This window comes from Gadus chalcogrammus, chromosome 12 (assembly GCF_026213295.1).
Source record: "Gadus chalcogrammus isolate NIFS_2021 chromosome 12, NIFS_Gcha_1.0, whole genome shotgun sequence".
NCBI lineage: Eukaryota > Metazoa > Chordata > Actinopteri > Gadiformes > Gadidae > Gadus > Gadus chalcogrammus.
Window position 1 is genome coordinate 5,500,570 of NC_079423.1, and position 23,760 is coordinate 5,524,329.

A 23,760-nucleotide genomic window follows, 5' to 3' on the forward strand; every position below is an offset into this window, starting at 1 on the left:
GCATAATGTTTGTTTTCCATCACACTGTCACAGTCAGCTAGCGTGATAAGATGGTAGCAGTGAGCTAGGGTTCAGCGAGCTTTATTATTCCAAGAATCAGCTAGCAAGGCAAATCTTAGCAGTCAGCTAGGTATTCCATTAAGTTAGTGAGGAGGATGTGTTAGCAGTGAGCTAGATATTGCATTGAGTTTGCAAGGAGGATGTGGTAGCAGTGAGCTAGGTATTACATTGAGTTAGAAAGGAGGATGTGCTAGCAGTGAGTGCATGAGCAAGGTATTGCATTGAGTTAGCGAGGAGGATGTGATAGCAGTCAGCTAGGTAGCTATTGCATTGAGTTAGAGAGGATGTGTTAGCAGTGAGCTAGGGAGTTAGTGAGGAGGATATGTTAGCAGTGAGATTGGTATTAAATTGAGTAAGTGAGGAGGATGTGTTAGCAGTGAGATTGGTATTAAATTGAGTAAGCGAGGAGGATGTGTTAGCAGTGAGCTAGGTATTACATTGAGTTGGCAAGGAGGATGTGTTAGCAGTGAGCTAGGTATTACATTGAGTTAGAAAGGAGGATGTGTTAGCAGTGAGCTAGGTATTACATTGAGTTAGAAAGGAGGATGTGTTAGCAGTGAGCTAGGTATTACATTGAGTTGGCAAGGAGGATGTGTTAGCAGTGAGCTAGGTATTACATTGAGTTAGTGAGGAGGATGTGTTAGCAGTGAGCTAGGTATTACATTGAGTTAGAAAGGAGGATGTGTTACCAGTGAGCTAGGTATTACATGGCTGAGTAATGGGAAAGACGTGCGCTAACAGCATCTCCGGCTTGGCTCTGATTGCTGTTATTCGCCTGCATCGTTGACAGCTTAGAGTGTACTATAGTACGACTACAGCGAATATAAAAAACAACTTAAGTGGATGTAAATCCTTGACAAACAGATGTGAGCCAGATGTTACAGAGAGGCCCCTGCTCCCCTGCTTCTACCACCACAAGGATTTGACGTTCCAACGGCAGAAGTAGAAGCTGGAAGATCAGAGATGTGTTTATAATTAAATACACAGTCGCACGTGCTAAATACTGGTCCGAGCAAGCAAGGGTCACCCGTTAAGCTACTGCTTTACTGAAGGATAGCATGTCAACATCCATTCCTCTATCGGAAAATATCATCATGTTAATGTACAGTAAGGTCCTCATTAGAACAGTGGGGTCATTTCCACTGAAAATGAATGAGGATCAATCGCAAATAACTCAAATTTTCACAGTTGGTTCTAATTTGTATGAGCATGTATTTATTGCTTCTGACATTTGCATTAAAGAACAGCTGTACATAAAGTAAGTTTGACTGTAATAATCCAATATTACTTGGGTATTCCAATGACCTTTAGCAGTATTAGCTAATTAAAAAGTGACGTGCCGTTCATATGAGACCTGGAGCCACTCCTAGTGATCTATAAAGTACCCAGAACTCTTTCCCTTTTCGTATAATACTACCGTTCTGTGAACAATATTACAGTACATTGTTAGAAATATTTTGTAACCAACGCAATGTAAAAAGCTGCACTTAGGTTTCTGAGGTCAAGGGTCAATTAGCAAAAAAAAAAGAAAAATGTCCTTAAAATTGTTCTTGGCTAATTATGGCATTTGAAAAACTTAAAACAATGGTTTGATCTTTTAGGAATTTCATGTCAACATTAAAAAATAACAAGCAATATGATTTAAGAAGGATCAAATTGCTAACTGTCAAAATGCAACAATCCAATCATTCTGTTAGCTAGCTAAGGCGCTACTCGAGCTCAATCTACAGCGACTAACCTATCAGGACAAAAAGTTGTCCCTTTAAAAGCATCAAAATGTTAAGAATATTCACAAGTTTCATCAAAGCGCATATAAACGAGACAAACAAAAATATCGAAAAAGCCACAAGTTTGAAAAAAGCATCAAATATGTTCTCAAAACCGCCAAAGCACACGCTATTCCGATGCTAACTCAGTAAACCAAATCAATGAAGCGCTAAGCTAAGAGTAACTTTATGATGCATCACCTGCAAAACGTAGAATCAAACTTAACCAGATTAATAGGGATTCTTTATAGGCAGGGGATATATATGTATGTACATACAATGGATTTCAACACAGCAACTCTAAAACAGAAGCTGCCCTCAAATAAAATGTATTTTCAAAAGCTAAAATTAAGCCAAAACAATATTCGATGATGGCTGTCATGTCTGCCTTTTTAAAAAAAAAAGTAAATGGCGGGATTTCAGTGCATTCTGTGTGTTTTTACACTTGGAAGGCAACTAGCATGGCTATTGGTTCTGCTTTTAATAAGGAAGCAAGGTCTGCTCATGGGCCAATTCTAACCTCTCTTTCTTTGTTTCCAAAGCGGGGATGTGGAAGTAGGTGGCACCACGGGTGTCGTTTTGCATAGCATTCGGCCTTGCTTTATGTTTAAACGCTATTTGGAGTCAAAAGAATAAATAAATATCAACCCTCAATGTCAGATTGTATCGGCGGGAAACAAATTGTAGATAAACATGTAGTCCAACCATGACAATAGAAGCTTGGACATGCAATGGTATTCTTAAAAAAAAATGAAGAAAAAGAAAAAGAAAGATAAATCAAATGATAGTGACTCGACGAGGATAAGTACTCGGTAATTGTTATCAAATCCTGAAGGGTCAGAGGTCAGAGAGAGAGAGAGAGAGGAGCGGAGGTGTCTACGTGGATTCGTCTGCTCCCTTGATCACGGGTTCTCTGTTGAGGTACGTAGCCCAGTACACCAGGTTGAAGGTCCCGAATAGCACGGGGAACACGATGCGCGACATCTTGTCGATCTTGCTCACGCTGTTGTAAGTCTTTTTGGAGTCGGGCGGCTTGGCCTCAGAGGTCTTCAGCTGGACCGCCGTGCTGTTGGAGATGGTGGAGATGGAGGCGTCCTTGTTCAGGTGGGAGGGGTAGTTCATGCCCCCTACCGAGCAGCTGTTGTTGGGCTTCTTGGACAGCGCCAATGGGTCCTTTTTCTGGGGAAACACAAGTGACAGCACATCCAGTATGACATATAAGTAGCCAAGCATAACACCTTACCAGTCTGTACCCCAATAACACACCAAATGATCTGTGATTGTTATCTACCAGTGCTAGCACACACACACACACACACACACACACACACACACACACACACACACACACACACACACACACAGACACACAGACACACAGACACACACACACACAGACACACACACACACACACACACACTCATATACATACATTTACACAAATATACACACGGATACACACACATACACACATGCACACGTGGGTATACACACACAGATATTCCTTAAGTTAATATTTGTGCCTATACACACACGCACGCACGCGCACACACACACACACACAGGCACACTCTTCTTTTAGTCTAATGTGGGTAAACGCACACACATATTTTTGAAGCTATTAATCGTGCCTACACACACACACACACACACATGTTTGTGTGTAATCTGGGTCCACACACCTTGGGCTGCTGGGCCTCCATGGCCTTCTTGCCGTCCCATGCCCAGCTCCTCTTGGTGAAGTAGTTGACGGTGGCGAACTCGATGAGCGCAGAGAAGACGAAGGCGTAGCAGACGGCGATGAACCAGTCCATGGCGGTGGCGTACGCCACCTTGGGCAGCGAGTTCCTGGCACTGATGCTGAGCGTGGTCATGGTGAGCACCGTGGTGACGCCTGGGGGAGGGAGGCTGGGGGTTAGGTTGAAGCGCCACTAAATGATCAACCATCAAAACCAGAAGACCTCGTTTTCAGACACTCTGAATACTTTGAGGGGCTCAGTTGCTCCGAGGTATCCAAATAGGCTCGTCCAATCAGAAAACAGACGGCACGACTACTACAAAATAATAATTTACTAGATTCATTTTTATTTGACCCTTTTGTACTTTCTATAAATTACTTTTAATTATTGTATTTTATTGTGTTTAAGATATGATAAAATCATAAAGCACCTAATTCAAAAAGTAATAATGGCCAAAGCCAAGTCTCCTAGGGGAAATCTGTGTTGGGCCTATTTCTCCATCACAACCTCCTCTGGACATTTACTTTGTGGATCTTTATACTACCTCACCTGACTTCAGAAGATTTCTGGCATGAAGCCCTGTAGGCACTCTGCCGCATGCCTAAAAGCATGTCACCGAACAGCCGTTATCTCTCATTCTGCATCCCGTTTCCCCACCCAGGTACCACTTACAAAACAGTTCCTCTGAATAACAGTTCTCCCAACAATTCTAGAAGCCTTCCCCACCGACTAACCAATACGGCCCCTCGAGGAATAATGTCTATGAACTTGCCTTGGCTATAAATAGGTTCAGCAAAAGCTACCAATTTCATACAACATTATTTTCCACTTAGGGTTGGGGCTCACCGAAGACGGTGCGGGCAGGGACAGACTCTCGGTTGAGCCAGAAGGAGACTTGGGACAGGATGACGGTCATGAAGCATGGCATGTAGGTCTGGATCACAAAGTAGCCGATCTTCCTCTTCAGGTAGAAGTGACACATCATCACCGTGTACTGACCTGTGTTACACACACGCACAGGCACACGCACGCACACGCACACATAGAAAAATAATGAAAACAGTGTCCGGCTGTCCTCAGAGCACCCTGGTACTAGTTGTAGTTTTCTGAAAGAATTGTGGATTATTTGAGGTCGCACGGGAGAGGTGAAACTACAGATTAAAAGGGCAGGTAATCTGCCGCGGCTGAAAGAATTTGTGTCGAGCAAGCAAGGCCAAACTAGGTTCAGTGTTAGACAAGACTCATAATAATCTTTTATTTGACTCATCATAATCTTCGATTTGTCATAGCTTGCTATATCGTCTAAACACTGATCCAGGTCCTATAACTAATATTATTTTTTGGGGGTTTTTCCATTTTCCAATTCGCAACTATAATGGGTCCAACAGGTACAATTCCTTTGATTTATCTATGTTTAGTTCAGTTTAATTATTATTTTGGAGTTGCATGAAACCACAAGAGGGAAGCCAAGCTATTGACATTCCCTTTGCAGATAATGGGGGAGGAAAATCCAATGCAATTCCTAAAGCATGCTAGGAAATTAAAAGGTATTAAATGGTTAAAAATAGCATCAGATAATGACATATGGGTCAACTGGCTTGATGACAAATAAAAAGCATTACCAGTATAGTAAGATCAGCATAGATGGATGCATGGGTAATCGTTCTGTGGGTTTGTATTAAATGTGACTCCAAGATCAGTATGTATCAATGCATGGATAGTAGTTCTGTGTGTGTATTAAATGGGACTAGGGAATGCTGCTGTTAGTACAATATCACATCCTGTTGACAAACTGAAGATTGCATTTCAGGTTTTTTTTCTCTCTCTCTTTCCTGAAAAAAGAAATCCCTCAACTGAAGCTCGGACACTGAAACTCACAGATGACAGTGGCTTTCCTCCTGGCAAAATCCCATTTCTCTCTCGCCCTAATCCCCTGACACAATCTGCATCCTGCAGGACTCTCTCTCTCTCTCTCGCTCTCTTGCTCTCTCGCTCTCTCTCACACTCTCTCTCTCTCTCCCTCGCTCCCTCTCCCCCTGGCTGCAACGACCCATTCCATTCTGTCAGGCCGGGCTACAGACACTTGATTCAGGACAGTTCATTCCTTTCTTAGCTTTATCTGGAAAAAAAGAAAGAAAAGAAAATCCCAAACAAACATAACGAGAGAGGGACTGGGGTGCAGATTGTTGTGTCTATTATTTCTGGCAGGTGAGCAGATGCCGGGGGCGGGGGTGGGCTGAGGTGACCCAAGGGTAGGAGAGGGGAGGAGGAGGAGGAGGAGGAGGAGGAGGAGGAGGAGAGGGTTTGTGGATGTTCTTCTGCTCTCCAGCAGCAGACCTGCACTATGTCGACCGGAGGGCGTCCCTGTCCCAGGGCTGGGCTCCGGTGACCTCTGACCTGCAGCCCTGCTCCGCCGCGGGACTCCTTGACTCTTCTGAGGAACCTGAGAGGGAACCACGATGCGGGTCTGGTGGATTTTACTGCTGGGCTTCTGGAGCGTGCACGGGGAGCTGCCGTTCATAGCGGAGAACAGCGCCGCCATGCTCATAAACTGGTGAGTCGAGCTGAGGAAGGGGTCTCCTCCCGGCTCCCTTGTTAACCCCCCCGTCCGGTGCTTCCTAGCTCCTCTCTCCCTCCTCCTCCCTCCTCCTCTGGCCCACTCCTGCTCCACAGGGAGCTCCCCAAGAGATTCCCAGATCATTAAAAGTGGTGACAATTTAGAATGGTTGCCAGCGCTGATATAATGCATCCGTCCTACAATGTTCAACTATCTTAAAGGGTCTGACGACAGGTTCTGTTAGAGGGTATTTTTGGTATTTTCATTGTTGTGTTTCCGTGTATTTGTATGGATTTATATTATATAGTATCTTGAGTTTACAAGGAGTACACGTTGAGCGTTCTCTGGGCTTGGCCCCAACCCGAGTCACACACGTGTATAACTTTAGTGGGCTAAACCCGTAGGTAAGAGGCTAGCCCCTGCTATTCTTGGCGTGCTAAAGACCGGTTGCTCCTCAGATTATCTAAGCTAACCGAGGTTCCCCCCCCCTCCAGCCCATCCTCCTCCCTCCATTACCCCACCAGTCAGGGTGTGGTGGTGGAGGAGGAGGGGAGTGGAGGCTTAGGTGTGTGTGTGTGTGTGTGTGTGTGTGTGTGTGTGTGTGTGTGTGTGTGTGTGTGTGTGTGTGTGTGTGTGTGTGTGTGTGTGTGTGTGCGTGTGCGTCCGGTATATCCGTGTGCGTGTGCATGTGTCAATATGCGTGTGTGTGTCTGTGAGCAGGAGGTGCAGGCAGCAAGTCAGAGGTGGCACAGGATAGTCTTGTTGTGTCCATTCAGGGGGTCTAACTGCCAATGGACAACCCCATACTAATAATGTATTTCTGCAGCTGTGTATTGCATAGAAAGCGATTGCATGTATTATCAACATGTGTGACGCTATGTGTAGAGGGCGATCCGGGACTGGATGTTGACATCCTCTTTCCTGGTCAGATGTGAGTAGAAGGAGCCTTCTGCATTACATTAGGATTACAGGATCTCTCTGGCACTGTATTATCATAGCGCTTTACATAACGGAGTTAAGCAGATGCCCGGTGCTGAGCTCGCGGGGCGACGCCGTGGCCAATCCCACCGTCCCGCGAGACGTCACTCGGTAAAAGCACAACCGACAGGGCCTCTGTGGGGATTAACCCCACAGAGGCAGCACCTCAGACCCACGACGAGTGATCCTCTGACCCCTTCTCTAATGGTTCAGTCCAGGCTTAAGTGTCCCCTGGCCCCACCTGTAATGGTTCAGTCCAGGGATGAATGATCTCCGTTCCTCTTGCGATGGCTCCGTCCAGGGTTAGGTGATGGCACGCCTCTGCTCTCGAGGTTCAGTACGGGGTTAGGGGATCACACGCCCCTGCTCTAATGGTTTAGGCGAGGGTTAGATGATCTCCCATACTCTTGATGGTTCAGTCTAGGTATTAGTGATCCCTTCTGGTCTTCTACAGAGACAGCTGTGTGTGGGAGGCGTCCTCAAATCCATCTATCGACTCTCTCTCACTCTCCATCCCTCTCTCCCTCGCCTGGCGTTCTTCTCCCACAAGCTCTGAGTGTGTGTGTGTGTGTGTGTGTGTGTGTGTGTGTGTGTGTGTGTGTGTGTGTGTGTGTGTGTGTGTGTGTGTGTGTGTGTGTGTGTGTGTGTGTGTGTGTGTGTGTGTGTGTGTGTGGGCGGGGGGGGTGGTAACTTGCATAGATCCAGGGAGGCTACCTTGCATAGATCCAGGGGGGGGGGAACCTTGCATAGATCCAGGGGGGGGGGCACCTTGCATAGATCCAGGGGGGGGGGCACCTTGCATAGATCCAGGGGGGGGGCACCTTGCATAGGTCCAGGGGTGCCCTAGTTGGTGAGTTCGGGGGGCAAGGTAATCTTGGTTCCAGCAGTTCTACTATCTTACATCAGAACTTCTGATCAGCCAGTCTTACTATGATAAAACTGAACTTGTGGGGGGAGGGCTCTAGCTCGAGCATCGGAGGCCTGTGAAGAGTTGTATCCCTACCTCTGCTGGTGTGGATGTCCTCTGTGCCGGCCGTCTGACCAATCAGATGGTACTGGTTAAGCCTGGAGCCCTCCTCGGCCACAACCACCGACTTGGCCGCCCCCTGCGTCCAGGTGTACACCACCTCCGAGATGGGGTAGGCGTCTAGAGAGACAGTAGAGACACACAGGATGAAGTTAAGGAGGCTGCTGTTTGAGTGGTGTTATGCAGAAGAGTGACCAGGGACTGCTCTATTAGTGGGATTAAGAATGATGTGTGTGTATATCTTCAGAGATTTCAATACACTAGGCAGCCTTCTAGCCATCGCATGGTCAGCTGCTGAAGGTCAAAGGTTATTATTTAATTATTCAGATGGTGATTCATCCTTAATTTTTGCCAGGGTTCAGCAACACCTCTGTGCATGTCAGGCTGATCGTCCCCCTGATTAGCTTATATCTAATGGTGTCTGTAGGGAGCTGAACCTGCTGACAGCTCAGTGACCTCTGACCCGGCCAGACCCTCAGTTATACACGTTGTAAACCTGGAGACACCCTGGACTTCACACATTCTAGAATAACAATGAATAAACTTGTTACGCACAAATAAGGTATGTGACATGGTTTAGAACGAGATTACAAAACTCCAATTCATGTCTAATATATCCATCCCTATATAGTGCTACTGAACCATGGTTCTCATACAGGCATGTAAACATGCAAGGTCACATACACACACACACATGCACAGACACACACACACACACATGCACGTTCCCACACACGCCCTCCATAAAGAGATAAGTCGTGTTACAGTGAAGGAAAAGCTAAATGGACTACATTTACATCAAATACTATACTGTGACCACTCTCAGAGCTTTAAAATTAAAACCTTTCATTTGAACACACACACACACACACATACACATACACATACACACACACACACACACACACACACACTCTGAGAGGCCCTGAACAGCATGCTGTGAACCAGGAGTAGTGAAAGAGACAGATGTATTGACGGCCGCAAGTCAATGATGAAGCAAACACTTGGTTATAAACATCTGGTTCAGTGTTATTAACAGGTTATTAACCATCTAATTTATGTCATTAACGTGTTATTAACCATCTACTGGCCAGCTGTTTTCGTTACGTTAATAAAAACATAGCTTTAAATACAGCGAGAGGGTCACTAAGATACACTCTCTGAGTTAAGTTAGCCTTCCGTAATTTTTGTTTAGCCGTTTGTTAGGGTTTTGTTAGCATTTTGTTAGCATTTTGAGATGAATGAGAGTCAAAAAGCATATGACTATTGAACATACACTGTTAAAGGGTTAGGATTACAGCACAAAAGGCTATGAAGTTCCCTAAAATAATACCCATAATCATATTCCTTCATATCAACCATGTTAGAGGGATGCCTGGGTTGAATCGGAAATGCATGTTGATTAAAAACAGGGATTTCTCTGATGTTGTAAACTTTCACCGGAAATTGGTGGAGCCTTGCTTAAGGATATACACACACAAACACACACAGTCTCTCTCTCACACACACACACACACACACACACACACACACACACACACACACACACACACACACACACACACACACACACACACACACACACACACACACACACACACACACACACACACACACACACACACACACACACACACACACACACACCAACACACACACACGCACCAACACACACACACCCACACACAGAAACAATCACACACACACACACACACACACACACACACACACACACACACACACACACACACACACACACACACACACACACACACACACACACACACACACACACACATATATAATTGAAAAGGCAGAAAAGCTTGAGGAAAACAAAGCTGATGCATGCACATGTGAATATGTGTGTGTGTGCGTGTGTCTTCCAGTGTCTCAAGTGCATTATTCAGACTCTGAGTATTGCATTAATCCGAGCGCTAGTGTTAGATGACTTCACAGCAATTTAACTCGACCCGGCTAACCTCGCGTGGATTATCAGATCAAACACACCCAGCCAAGCACACATATACACAAACAGAAGACACACACACACAAACACACCCTCGCCTTAGTCACACACACGTACTAGTCCTGGGATTAGGCATGTTCTGGTGGAAACAAACAACAAACCATCGCAAACTTAATTTAGCCGAGCCAGTCGTCAGTCCAATGCGATTCAATATGTGGTTGACAGAGAAACATAATGATGGCTGCCGGCTGAAGTTGTTGAGAGTTGGATTATACTGGATTATACTAAATCAAAATATACTAAAATTTTGATTTCAGTCATTTAGTAATTTAGTGTATAAATGCGTTTATATACTCTATGTATAGGCGCATATATGTATGTGTATATGCATATATATGTATGTATGTATGTATGTATGTATGTATGCATGTATGTATATATATGTGTATATATATACATATGTGTGTGTGTGTTTATATATGTATGTGTGTATGCGTGTGTGTATTTATGTCGTTCATGTATATATAAATTGTCCCATGAAAACGGCGCCACAGCAGCAGGTGCTAAATCCGGCCTCTAATTGGATTGAGGTGTCAGCTGCTTGTGACACATGTAACGTAAAGAGTTCAAAGTTCACGCAGGCATATAACCTACTTGCCGACATCTACACTGAGCCCTGCCAAGCGGCAGCTTTGCTGCCCATCACGGGGGGGACCGGCATGGACAAACCCTCCCCTGACAGCCTTTCATTGGTTCATGTCAGAGACCAGCATGTTGTTCCTCTAACAGCCTTGAGGGGGTTCACGGTGGCTAGCCGTAGTTCTACCAATGGCCTTTCAGTGGTTTAGGGTGGTTGGAGGCAGAAAATAAAGCACCATCCTGAGTCAACACAAAGCCCACAAAGCCAATAGTCTGTTCTGACGGGATCTCAGTGCTCAGTACATCTCACAATGATGTACGTCCCCGAGTTCCTGGTGGACAATTATATTTAACAAAAAAGTTGAATTTGAACCACTTTGGCGATAGACTTGTGTGTGGTGGCCATTCAAGTCCAGCTCTCATTGTGCGTAATTTGCCTCATACACAGCTCTGATTGGACACAGATCCCTCATCAAACTATTTCATTAGAACAGAGCAGAGGGTTTTAGAAGAAGGGATCCGTCCTTCCTGGGATGGCTTGGAATGCACTAGTGACAGGTGTTACGATATGCAATCGTAGCAAAATAACAATAAGGTAAAATGTAGTTTATCAACCCCTCTGCAGGGCTGAGGGAAAATGGTACAGCTAGCAGGTGGTGAAAATGGTTAGGTTTCTGTTAAAGGAACTAGGATCCCTGAAAGGAACATATCAGACCAGTGACAGGACCCAACATGACTCCCACACGATGAATGAATGAATGAGTGAATGAATGAATGAATAGGGGTTTGTGTTGCCTGGTGATTGCCCTAATCTGACATGTGTTGATGAGTGCAATGGTAGCAGTACACTAATACGCTAATGCTGTTGCTAATGCAGCTAATCATGGAAGCTGCTTCTGGATGGGATGCTAGTTATCCTGTCAGAGCGAGAGGGGGACGGATCTATCATGAGGAGGGGTGGAGGGGACGAAGAGGGAGGGTACATCTATCAGGTTGGCTAGAGGGGTTCTGACCCTTCAGCTGCTGATGTGTTCATGTCAACACTGAAAAAACAACATGTGACTCTCTATCGGAGGGTTTCAATATCATCAATCATATGATCTGAAGTTCCATAAGACAGGCCGCCATGTTGATACTTCTTGACCAACGATTCTAGAACAGCCACGCGACCAGTTGTTATTGCGGTTATCATCATAGTGAAGAAGCACCAAAATGGCCGCTTAAAATGTGAAACCCTAGGAGAACTTGGCTTGCAGACTTGGCTTACTCTACTCTCTGTACAGGGAGATAAAGACTATTGCCTGGCAGACTTTGTACACATTTGTTTTACAAACGGTTCAAGTTGTTCTGTCATGTGCGATTACAACACGAGAGCAGGCGTGTGGGATTGTAGTTTAATAACTGTTACAACGGTGCCCTAATCCTTTGATCCTTTCATTCATATTATTACTTTCATTACATCTGTGCTGCTGAGTCACTTTTAGGAGCGACCGTTCAGTATGGGCTTTTGTCATGTTTGGATGAAGCACTAACTATTATACTCAAACTCTGTATAGACTGGGATCAGTGTATTTTAACATTTCATATTAAGGGGTCAGTTGTGCCATGTTCCTTCGCTGTAGTAGGAGTCACCAGGAGGTGTTATACCCCTTTTGTAGTACGGCGTTATAAGGTAGGACACTACAGTAAAGGGCTGATTATGGTTCCACGCCGACGCAATCGTGAATCTGTTTAGTTCTGTGTCAGGTTCTAGTGGGCGGACCAATCACAGCCCTAGCTGCGGCGTCGCCTCAATGCAAGGTTAACATTTTTGGGAAGCGCGCGTCAGGCCCTTGCGGTGGACGCAAGGAGGGTCCGCAAGGACGTAAGGGGTCCGTAAACCCCCTCGCGTTGCGTCGACGTGGAACCATAATCAGCCCTTAAGGGGTTATAAGGTGGTAGGACCCTACAGTAAGGAGTAATGCGGTGGGACACTGCACTAAGGAATAGCAGTGGGGAGCTATAAGGTGAAAGCCTTCCTAGTTTCGCCATTGACTTGCTAAAACGGCGTCGGGGTGGATGAACTCCACAGCGTTGTTGTGATATGCAAGCACAGCTGTTTGTAAATCAAAAAGACAAACACGCTTCACAACGTCTTATCTTCTGTAAGGAGGCCCAGAGACTGTTCTATAGGTTATATTATAGTGGCCATTCAGATACTCGCTGACTCTATACTTCTGTATTGTTACTATTTTCCCCCATGAGTTTTTACCTCCCAGCCCTTTTATAACTGGTGGTTGTTAGAGTACCTTGGCATTTACCCATTCATTCAGTTCAAACACACACACACACACACACACACACACATACGCACTCGCACGAGCACACACAACCACTCACACGCACGCACGCACGCACGCACGCACGCACGCACGCACGCACGCACGCACGCACGCACGCACGCACGCACGCACGCACGCACGCACACGCACACGCACGCACACAATCACCCATTCCCCATCCATTTACACAATCACAGCAGAGAATGGAACCGGCAGCTCTCTGGTTGCCAGACAACCTGCTTTATCTCCTGAGCCATTGCCTCCCATTAATCTCCTATAGGCTATTTCAGGAGATTGTCCCTCAATCCAGTTTTTCCAACTCACTACCGATAGAATGTTATACATTTTCTTTTTTTACAATTTAGAATGTAGTATTACAGATTCCACTTCATAATTCTTCTTGACAATTCGATTTCACAATCCAATTCAGAATTCCATTTCAGAATTCCATTTCAGAACTCCACATGAGATACAACAGAACTACAAAACCATGCCTTCTAAATGATTGGCTATGTAATCAAAAAACATCCAATCCCAAGGAAGGGAACCGGTCTCCAGATGTTTCAAAGAAGCACACGACATCTGAGAAGCAATTGTTGTGGTCGAGAAGCCGGCACGCTTAACATAAACTGACAACACCAAGTCTGTAATCTGGAGCCATGAGTGTATCAGGTCAACAGATTACTGTGTGCATATAGGCCTATCTATGACATGAGTAGATGTATAGAGACTAGAGGCTTGGATATGGCATTAATAGAGGCAGCAAATAGCCAATGTTCAAATAAACTTTATTTGTGGTAACAAGTCAGGGGAATTTGCCCACTGATTACTGATTATATACATGAACATAATAATCATGCACTATGATTCCGCTATTTAAGATAATGGAACAACCATTGTCGCACATGCATGGCTTGCAGATGTTTAATTGGAGCAGCCCAGTACAGGGTGGGAGCAAAGACATGGCATGACTTTAACACTGGACCTGGAGTTATCAAGCTCAGAATTTGTAGAGGTGACCAAAATGTAGATGGCATAGGTATTACCTACAACAAATACATGTTTCCGTATTGTGTTTATTTTTGTCAGTGTAATTATTTTATGGGAGACTTAATGTAACTACACTAGCAGAGCTACAACTAAAATAAAATCCTTGAGAGATAGACAGTGAGAGGGAGAGAAAGAGAGAGGGGGGAGAGAGGGGGGGGGGGGGGGGGGGTATATATTGGTGATTAACACAGCATCACAGGGCAGTCTGGGTCCTTTAGCTTGGGGAGAGTGCTGGCCGCTAGCTCACAGGATTAGCGAGGGGTTAATGGCTTTCAGGACCAAGCTACACACGGCTGTAGGGTGGTAATTTAAAGCAACTTATCTTAAACATAGTGGACAAGACAACTAGAGTTAAAAGGGGCACTTTTTTTAGGGTTAGGGTTAATATTTAAGTTTAGTTGAATTTTGCAGTTGGTTCTCGTTACTTGTATACTTGTCAATTGTATTTTCATTTTATATATAGTTTACTTTTACCTAAAAGTCGATTAGCTTAATTCTACATTACAGCTGACGCTATCTTAGTTTTCCATCACTTCAATGCATAAACTTATGTTTTTAACTTAAGCTGGGGCTACAGTCTGTACTCAAATAATGAAGTTGTTTCTATCCTAACTCCTGCACTGAAATTTTTCATGGTATTATTTCATATCCGATTTTCTTCTAAATCACAATAAAATGCGAGGGCAGGCTAAATTAATAAACAAATTGTACTCAAACTACAACTTAAATCATTAATGAATTGACTAAATGAAGCCTATATTTTTGCCTGACTTAACCGCTTGATTAAAGAGGATGAGGTTTATAAAGCTGCTGGCTGGCTCATACCTAGCGGGGCCGGCCTCACTGGCATGGTGACATCGAGATTAACCAGAGAAGAAAAACACTGAAGTGCGGCTCCACATTTGGATGTGTTTCTACTATAGTAGAGAACAGCAGAAGGTTTGCATTAAAAATACTTCGTGTAATACGCCATTTTCAAATAATTTAAATGTTAGCCTTATATTGAGAGCACTAGTTATGATTGATAGATTAAAATGGCATATTAAAGAAATAATTGCAATGCTTGCCTTCGCTCAGCGTGTGAGCAAGAAGCCCAACACAGTATTTTCCTGGTATTTTCCCTACAGCGTGATTGGTCAGTTGCAACGATGGTCGTGGAGCAACATTAATTATGATATTGTAGGAACAACACCCACACAGCGATATCAGATCTGCAAGATTAACACAGTAGGCTACACAGTGCCAAGACCACGTCCACAACACAACACTTACACAACTAACTTAGAATGTTACAATGAAAACTTGATTCACAATGCATGAATGAAAACGCATTGCGTTGTGTAGCATTTGATTGCGTTTGACCGACAAGTAACCTTACTTACGCTCGCTAACCCAACAACTCAACCGAAACCGCTCAAACAATCCTTTCCTTGATCTAGTACCTGCACTGACCGCCCTGACTTCATCACTTCTAATGCGTCGTGGCAACCCCTTCTCGTGTCCCCGGGGCCTGGATAAGCGTTTTGGTGTCTGGGGCAGGCAGCTCAGCGATCAGAGGTGTTTCGACGCACGATAGCTTGGGTCAGGTGATCAGGGAGACCTTGGCTGCTTAGCTAATGCGGCACAGGAAGTCCCCAGGGATATCTGGAGGAACGGTGAGGTCACTGGTTGCTGCAGAGCAGGAGACACTCTCGGTGCTTAAAAATGACGTATACGGAGATTCCCTTGGTTTAAATGATGGTTAATGCATACTGTAGTCTATTTGATGTGTGTGTGTGTGTGTGTGTGTGTGTGTGTGTGTGTGTGTGTGTGTGTGTGTGTGTGTGTGTGTGTGTGTGTGTGTGTGTGTGTGTGTGTGTGTGTGTGTGTGTGTGTGTGTGTGTGTGAGTCTATGAGAGAGAGAGAGAGAGAGAGTGATTGTGGGATACAAATGTTTCACAGTGGGGGACCAAAGTAAATGGGGTGGTCTCATTGTCTTAATGAATGCGTTTGTCTTGTAATAACAGTCATTTAGGAACACCAGCTGACAAATGAACCAAATCTATCCCATTGATTCAAGCAAGAACGCGACTCGTTTCCATGGTGAATGCAGAGGTTTCCATAGAAACTGATGTAATTTCATAGTTATTGTAAAGTGATGGGAATTGTATGGTTTGAAACTGTAGGGAACATTGAACTGGTCAATTACGTGTACAGAACTAAAATAGACGTTCACTCACAGCTGCCAAATTTCAGCGGACAGGCATGGGCGTCCATCGGGAAATCTTCCAGTTGCATCGGACATTCTGCCGCTATGGTTAATCTGGAAAAGGAAAATATGTGAAGGGAGTAGAAGTTATAATGACCATGAAATGCTTATATTACATGCATGCTCCATTATGCAACATAACAAATAACAAATTAAATTAACTAAAAGCTATATGATACAGATACAAAATAATGCAATAACATAGAATGAGTAATACAATTATTGAATAAGATATAGTGTATGGATAATCAAAGTACAAAAGGAAATTCAATTTAGTCATCAATATCAAAATGATTGGCTTTCAATTAATTGCTGCGTTACGATCAACCTGCAATAACCGTAACTTTTTAGTAAAAAAATATGAGACCAATATTTGAATAATAAACTGGTCAAGGATGCCACCTAGCGGTATAAGTAAGGTATATTCAGAAAAAAATCTAGATTTGGTTTTCTTTGCTGTTTCCGGACTTGTATTAGTATTTGTGTGTTAATCTTGCTTGATTCAATAATAGTTTCCACGAGTTATGTGTGAAGATAATATTTTGTTCTATGAAACAGACAAAGACCGACTGGAAAAACATTTATTTTAATACAGTGCCCTCTATTGGACAGATTGAGAAATACCTGGGTTATTCTCTCCAGTCAATATTATTTTCAGTGGTGGTATTCATGTTAATATCGAGAGGACAGTGACTGTTTGTGTGGGCGCTTGTGTGCGTGCGTGCGTGCGTGACATATGGTATCTCAATCTCAACCCTGCACTTTGCTCAGCTAACTGTGTGAGTGTGAATATGAGGGAAACAGGGATGTAAGTGAGTCAGCGAGAGAACAAGTAGGCCATCTGTAAACTGATTTGAAGGATCTTGTCCAGATCAACCGGTAGAGCAAGTTATTCACAGTGCCAGGTTAAGGGGCTCCATTCCCACTGGTAGAGCAAGGCATCTACAGCGCCAGGGTTTGGTGTTTGATTCCCATGATAAGAATATATGCACACCAGTATCATAGAAAGCTTTGGATAAACACATCTACCAAATGCTCTGTATTTATTAGGAATGCTTTATTAACCGTAAACTCTGCTCAGTGTGACTGAGTAGTGTCACTGCTCAATGCAAACCACAACACCACTAAACACATCAAACTGTTGTTTTGTAAAGAATCATGAAGTATATTTTTTGAAGCATTCAATCGAATCTACTACAGTTGCCTTTTGTTGCTGTAGTACAGTATGTTTCTATTGTAGTAGAGTACAGTGTGTTGTTAATGTGGTACAGTATGTTTCTACTGCAGTAGAGTACAGTGTGTTTCTACTGTAGTAAAGTACAGTGTGTTTCTACTGTTGTACAGTACAGTGTGTTTCTACTGTTGTACAGTACATTGTGTTTCTACTGTAATACCGTGTGTTTCTGCTGTCGTAGAGAACAGTGTGTTCTGACTGTACTAAGGTGTGTTTCTACTGTAGTAGAGAACAGTGTGTTTCTACTGTAATAGAGAACAGTGCGTTTCTACTATAATAAGCTGTGTTTCTACTGTCGTAGAGAACAGTGTGATCAGACTGTAGCAAGGTGTGTTTCTACTGTAGTAGAGTAGCGGTTGTTTTGATGGTAGTAAGGTGTGTTTGTACTGCAATAGAGCACAGTGTGTTTCTACTATAATAAGCTGTGTTTCTACTGTAGTAGAGTACAGTAGAAAGCAGGTGTCCTATATGTATGCATTGTCTGCATTTGTATTGTTATTCATTTTATGTAAAGCAGCGATCTGTGACAGCATTGGAGTGCATGACAAATGTCCCTCCAAGGATAATGAAGTTCATCTTATCTTAACCCAGACCTCATGCAAAACATGAAACCTAATATAATAATTATATATATATAATTAATATAAACCCCTTCCATCCCAAAGAGCAGCCCATTAGCAGCGCACCAGCCATGTCCCTGCTGGATGCCGCTGATAGCATTAGCAGACGTAGCTCCCTCGAAGTTCTGCTTTTCAACCGAGGAGCCAATCGATTGGCGGGCGGTGACAGGAAGCCACATCCATTTTGCCTTATGAATATTTGATACTAAGCGTTGTTGTTGCTGCTGCTGTTGTCCTTAAGCTGAACGGCTCACTCACGGAGATAAAAACCTGGACATGATCTGAATATCTGAATGATCATGCTGACTCGCATCCCTCAGCTAGGAGATGGCTTATCAAGGCGCCAAGCAACCGCCACTTCTTCTTCTTCAACCATTGTTGAATATAAGCGGTAGATATATGTTTCGTCTGTTTCAGCCGAAGTTTAAGGGCAGTGGTCATCAGACTTTTACTTGTGATGTCACAAGTGGATAGATTCTGAAATGGCTTGTATTTAATTATGACCTGTTGTTAAAGGAGACTGTACTACCTAAAACATATGTGGGAAAAATGTCAACATGACAACTTTCAAAAATCCTTTGCCTAAACTGAACATTTAAACTGAACATGTTTAAATGTTGCAGTTTAAATGTGTGTGTGTGTGTGTATGTGCAATATGCATTTCTGTGTGTGTGTGTGTGTGTGTATGGATGCGTCCGCGAGTGTGTATGCCTGCGCTTGTGTGTTTGTGTGTGTGTGCGTGTGTGTGTGTTTGCGCTTGTGTGTTTGTGTGCATGTGTGAGCGGACCTCATGGTGTAGAGAAGCGTGCCGTCGTCCTGCAGACGCAGCAGCTTGTTGGGGGTGGTCATGTTGTGGGCGATGGACTTCTTCCCGTTCAGGAAGAAGGTGTCGGGGGTCCAGATGTTGCTGGCCAGCAGGTTGTTCAGGGGCAACATCTCCATGGGCCCCTTGAAACACAGCCGCTCGTCCTTCCAGCTCTGGCGAAAGAACACGTCGATGGTGTACTCCTGGGGGGGGGGGACACTGGTTACTGCTCTGTTGAGGGGACTCTCCGTAGCGTCATTGTGTTTTATTTGTCTCGTATCCTGGAATTTTCCTTAATTCTCCAAAATAAAATTTATATTTTTTGTTAGCAACGCTTTACAAAGTAAATAACATAAATCACTTTCCCAATAAAATGCTCGGAATACTTTTTGGAGCAGGAGGTCCAAGTCCAAGGACTATAGAATATTATCAGCTACTAGTCTATATTGCTATGTCACTTAATAATCGGTGGTCTCCCTGGAGACATTCATACCATCTCTGTGTCGGAGACGGGACCGAAGCTCGTCACGAAGATGTTGGTCTTGATCTCCGTGACCTTTTCTGTAAAGAACAAAAAATTAAATTAAACCGACCGAGTGTCTGGTCAGGGTTCACACACCTTGTTGTTCCCTCTCCCTGCAGACGAGAGTCTAAATATAGACCCACCTGAGGTCCTCCCAGTATACTTCCTCTAGTGACTTTGTTCAAGGACAATTTGGTGCCGTGATGAAGGGATAAAATGTGTATCCGACACTTCCTCACCTGCACTCTGATACTGCCGCTGTGTGTGTTTAGAAACAGGGGCGTCCTTATTGGTTCCTATACACTGTACATCAGACTACACTGTCTGTGGGTCACCTTTACAAGGGCACACACACACACACACACACACACACACACACACACACACACGCACACACACACACACACACACACACACACACACACATATATATATATATATATATATATATATATATATATATATAGATATATATATATATAGATATATATATATATATACACACACACACACACACACACACACACACGTACACACACACACACACACACACACTCATAAAGGAGGTTTACGGGTTACAGGACCATATTGGTTGAGCAGGAATATACTGGGTTTTACGGGCTCCGTTCCAGAAGGTAGGTGATGAGTTCATAGGGTTCTGGGAGAAGCTAGAGAAGTTCTGAGTTACGGTCGGAGCGGGGGATAAATAGGGGATTAGAGGATATGGGATATTGAGTCTGTTATAAAAAGAATCCATATCAAGCAAAAAATATTTTAAATGTACCTTATTTTACCTCATTATTGAATCATAATTCAGTGGCAGCAGCATTGTATATTGAAACTGGCCATTTTTCTTTAGAAATGTTGAAAAATGCAAACATACACCCAGCTGGGTTCTACTGTATGCAGAATCTGTTGTGTCATCAATTGGGCCTATTTTTAGTATGTTCTTTTTTCCGTTACAGTGAAAGCAGGTGTGCACGTGAATGTAAACACTGGCTAAGGCCAGCCTCCATGGGGCTGGCCTTAGCCACAAGTCGGTTGATTCGAAAGGGTTTGAAATTTAAAACTAGATGAAAGCATTCACTTTGCAAAGCTGAATCGAACTGAGCAAAATAAAACATAAATCAAAGTTACTATTATATCCAGAAAGGTATGACTTATCAAGGTTATGATTTCCCACATGTGCAGAAACCGTGGTGACCAAAGGCAGCAGTGTTTGTAACCACCACTGGGGGCGCCAGTGGACGGGTTGGGATCAGGGAGTGTAGGCGTTCCAGGACAAGCAACGTTGAACATGTCGACTAGACACAAAACATTTGCTTTGTTGGTCTCTTTTTTTTGTACATCACAGGTTATTTTCATTCTGTTGAATACATACTGTATGCGTCGTTGCAAAGATGGATAAACCGAGGTCAAATTTGGTGTATGTTATTGCAATAAATATCTTTGTGGGCAGTTTTTGGTTACGCAACACAAATGTTTCACCTCCCAAAAGCTACAAATATCAAGAGTAGCTTTTAGTATCGTTTTGCAAACTAATGCAAAACATGAAGAAAAACCTGACTATATGAATACATAGAAAACCATCAAATTGATTTACCCAAAGAATGTGAGTTCTCTATTCTTTGATCTATTTCTCTTCGTTTTCTTAGATAATAGAGAGCATTGCTGCGCCACCACGTCTTGTTTTCCTCCATGGAGAATGCTATTGAATGGTTGTCTTTCTTTCATATTCTGCGCGGAAATAACTCTTTGCTGTGAAAGGGCCAAGGTCATCAGCTTTGGGTTCAGACTGCATTATCACACAAGGCTGGGGGCGCTTAGTACACCTTGGGTAGACTGTCACAGTTTCATTGTTTAGTTTATTCAATAATGATTACTTTGTAAGGTAGGGACTTGTTTATGTGTGTGCTGTTTGTGTGTTGTGTGTGTGTGTGTGTGTGTGTGTGTGTGTGTGTGTGTGTGTGACACACACACACACACACACACACACACACACACACACACACACACACACACACACACACACACACACACACACACACACACACACACACACACGTTTCTATTCTCAATAGTAGTAAAAGTGGATATGGTTTAACGATGAAAGTATTAAGCAGTCCTACTTTCTACATATTATATAGCTTACCTCCCAGTCCGGGGCGTAGTCTGTTGTCATAGCCATCCAATAGGCCGTCGAGGATCCGTGTGAATATGGTAATATTGTCGTTGAGCTCCGCCTCCTTCGGAGTTCCCGTCGCAACTTGCGAGAAACTTGGGACAAACAGGACCAACACATTATATTTACATTTCAGTTTTAGTTTCTACAAACCCTTGAACATCTTTTTTATTCGATTCTAATAACCCAGCCTCCTGCAGTGGCTCACCTCAGCCGGCAGATGGTGCTCAGTAGCAGCCAGAGACCGACCCACAGCGCCCTCATAGCCGGGCTGCAGTCCATCCCATGTCCCATTCCTACAACACCAGAACACATTCAACCTGTTCACACTGTTTTAAAGGGCACAAAATCCCATCTGGGACATTGACTTTTCAATTAATTGAGTACGTCGATCTCAGAGTAATTATTATTCATTTCAGATTAGATTGATAAAATCCCATTATTGTTAATTGGAGTGTAAAATTGCCCTATTTTAAGCCAGGCAATGTGGACCATGTGGCCAGGCAAAGAATCTGGCTCTAATGCCTTGGTCCAGGGCTATGGAAGGGGATATTTCCACATTGTGAAAAATATGTTTTTCCTTTACCCCATGGCCCAAGTTCAATTAGTCCTATTTAATGATTATCTCTGGTCATAAATCTCCGTTTTTACAACACCATATTTTATCTGCAATAACATGCAACGCAGAATTAACACATTACTGCTACAATTGTGGGTCGGTATGTCGTGCACGTCTCCTTGTGCATTTCGATGTTCGCAAAAGCTTTCTACTCAAACACCACAGTAAAAACACATTAGGCTATAGTAGGCTACAGCCTTTACGATGCACGCTTTGGCATAATCCAGAATCCTGCACAGAAAAACCCAACATTTTCTTATTTGCTATTAGCAGCCCATATAGCATGTTATATAAGAGTCTTGCCATTTTTTCTAAGAATAATGCTGCGAAATTGAATTCATAAGTTGTCAAATGTCTAACCGTTCCCAAACATTCTCGTCTCATTGTGTGAAATCGGATCACACAGTGCACCGAAAAACCCTCCTTATTAAACGGCCTATAATAACAGCACAACACTTCGGCCTCAAAACAGTCTCCATAAGTTAACAAGTTATCTTACAGCCTAATGGTTTCCCAAGCATCATCCCAAGAAATATATATAGGACCCGAGCTATGGCACATATCTGTGGCGTTGAAAATGACCAAAGAACATTCGCACACACACATTCACGCGTCTATAGATCCCATGCACGGTTCAGTTCTAGCAAACCGCAACGCAGTAGTTCTGTCATAAAAACACTGGTGTATCTCTCCTACCCCCGTCACTGAAACCCGCTCTCACGACTCACTCGCTGATCTACCAAACCAGACATCAAAGCTATCTGGATATCTTGCGTCTTGATTCATACCAATAACACAACAATAACAACACACAACACACAACAGAAAACGGACACCGATACCTTTCGCTTGTCGGCGTTCATCCCCGCCGATCACCTCGTCTGTATCCCCCCACACACACCTCGGGGTTGGAACGCTACTGTAGCCCTAGTGTACAGCCGCTCGCTCTACACTACAGTGCACCCCTCCAGTCCCGACACACCACCACCACCACCACCACCACCACCCCGCTCTGTAACGCAGCTCGTCATACACCGCCTCGATACGGAGTCCGCCGGCGTCTCTTACCCCGCACAGGATGAATCCAGTTCAACTTCTTCTTCCCCTCTTCGGTTCCTGCGCCGGTGTGACACTTTGATGGCTCTGGTTAATATCTGGGATCAGAGCTGAGGGGACGTCAGCTCCGTTTGTACACCATAATTGCGCCTCGGGGGAGCCGTAGAAAATGCTGGGGTTTGGGCAAAAAAAAAAAGAAAGTGTGGCTCGGATGTCTCCGTCAGCGAAGGTGGTGGAGTTGCCCCAGAGCGTGTTTAAAAGGATGGCAGCAAAAGGGGTTCCCAACAATTCTGCTGAGCTGGCATCCTGTACTTTGCAATTAGTCGGCGAGTAGCAGCGGACCCGCTCCCGCAGAGAGGTGAACGCGAT

At 43.9% G+C, this 23,760-nt stretch overlaps 2 protein-coding genes across 5 annotated transcripts in view; one reads left to right on the forward strand and one right to left on the reverse strand.

The window, feature by feature from the left end:
• Positions 1-1,257: 1,257 nt before the first annotated feature.
• gabra5 (gamma-aminobutyric acid type A receptor subunit alpha5) lies at positions 1,258-23,705 on the reverse strand. Of its 2 annotated transcripts, none has more exons than XM_056603923.1 (10): positions 23,178-23,272; positions 21,925-22,012; positions 21,687-21,811; positions 19,505-19,572; positions 18,994-19,214; positions 16,324-16,406; positions 8,105-8,248; positions 4,413-4,565; positions 3,510-3,721; positions 1,258-3,005 (listed from the first exon to the last, which is right to left on the reverse strand). In XM_056603923.1, the coding sequence occupies exons 2-10, from the start codon at positions 22,008-22,010 to the stop codon at positions 2,703-2,705; spliced, it is 1,395 nt and encodes a 464-aa protein (XP_056459898.1). In that variant the 5' UTR covers positions 22,011-22,012; positions 23,178-23,272; the 3' UTR covers positions 1,258-2,702. The 2 variants fall into 2 exon arrangements, with proteins under 2 accessions (XP_056459898.1, XP_056459897.1); XM_056603922.1 differs by lacking the exon at positions 23,178-23,272 and adding an exon at positions 23,404-23,705 and having other exon boundaries at positions 1,270-3,005.
• The window catches only part of gabrb3 (gamma-aminobutyric acid type A receptor subunit beta3), a 40,649-nt gene continuing 22,745 nt past the window's right edge, over positions 5,857-23,760 (forward strand). For all 3 annotated transcript variants that reach the window (XM_056603918.1, XM_056603919.1, XM_056603921.1), the window contains exon 1: positions 5,857-6,120. In XM_056603918.1, coding sequence (XP_056459893.1) covers positions 6,026-6,120 — 95 coding nt within the window. In that variant the 5' untranslated portion in view covers positions 5,857-6,025. The remainder of the gene's footprint in view (positions 6,121-23,760) is intronic.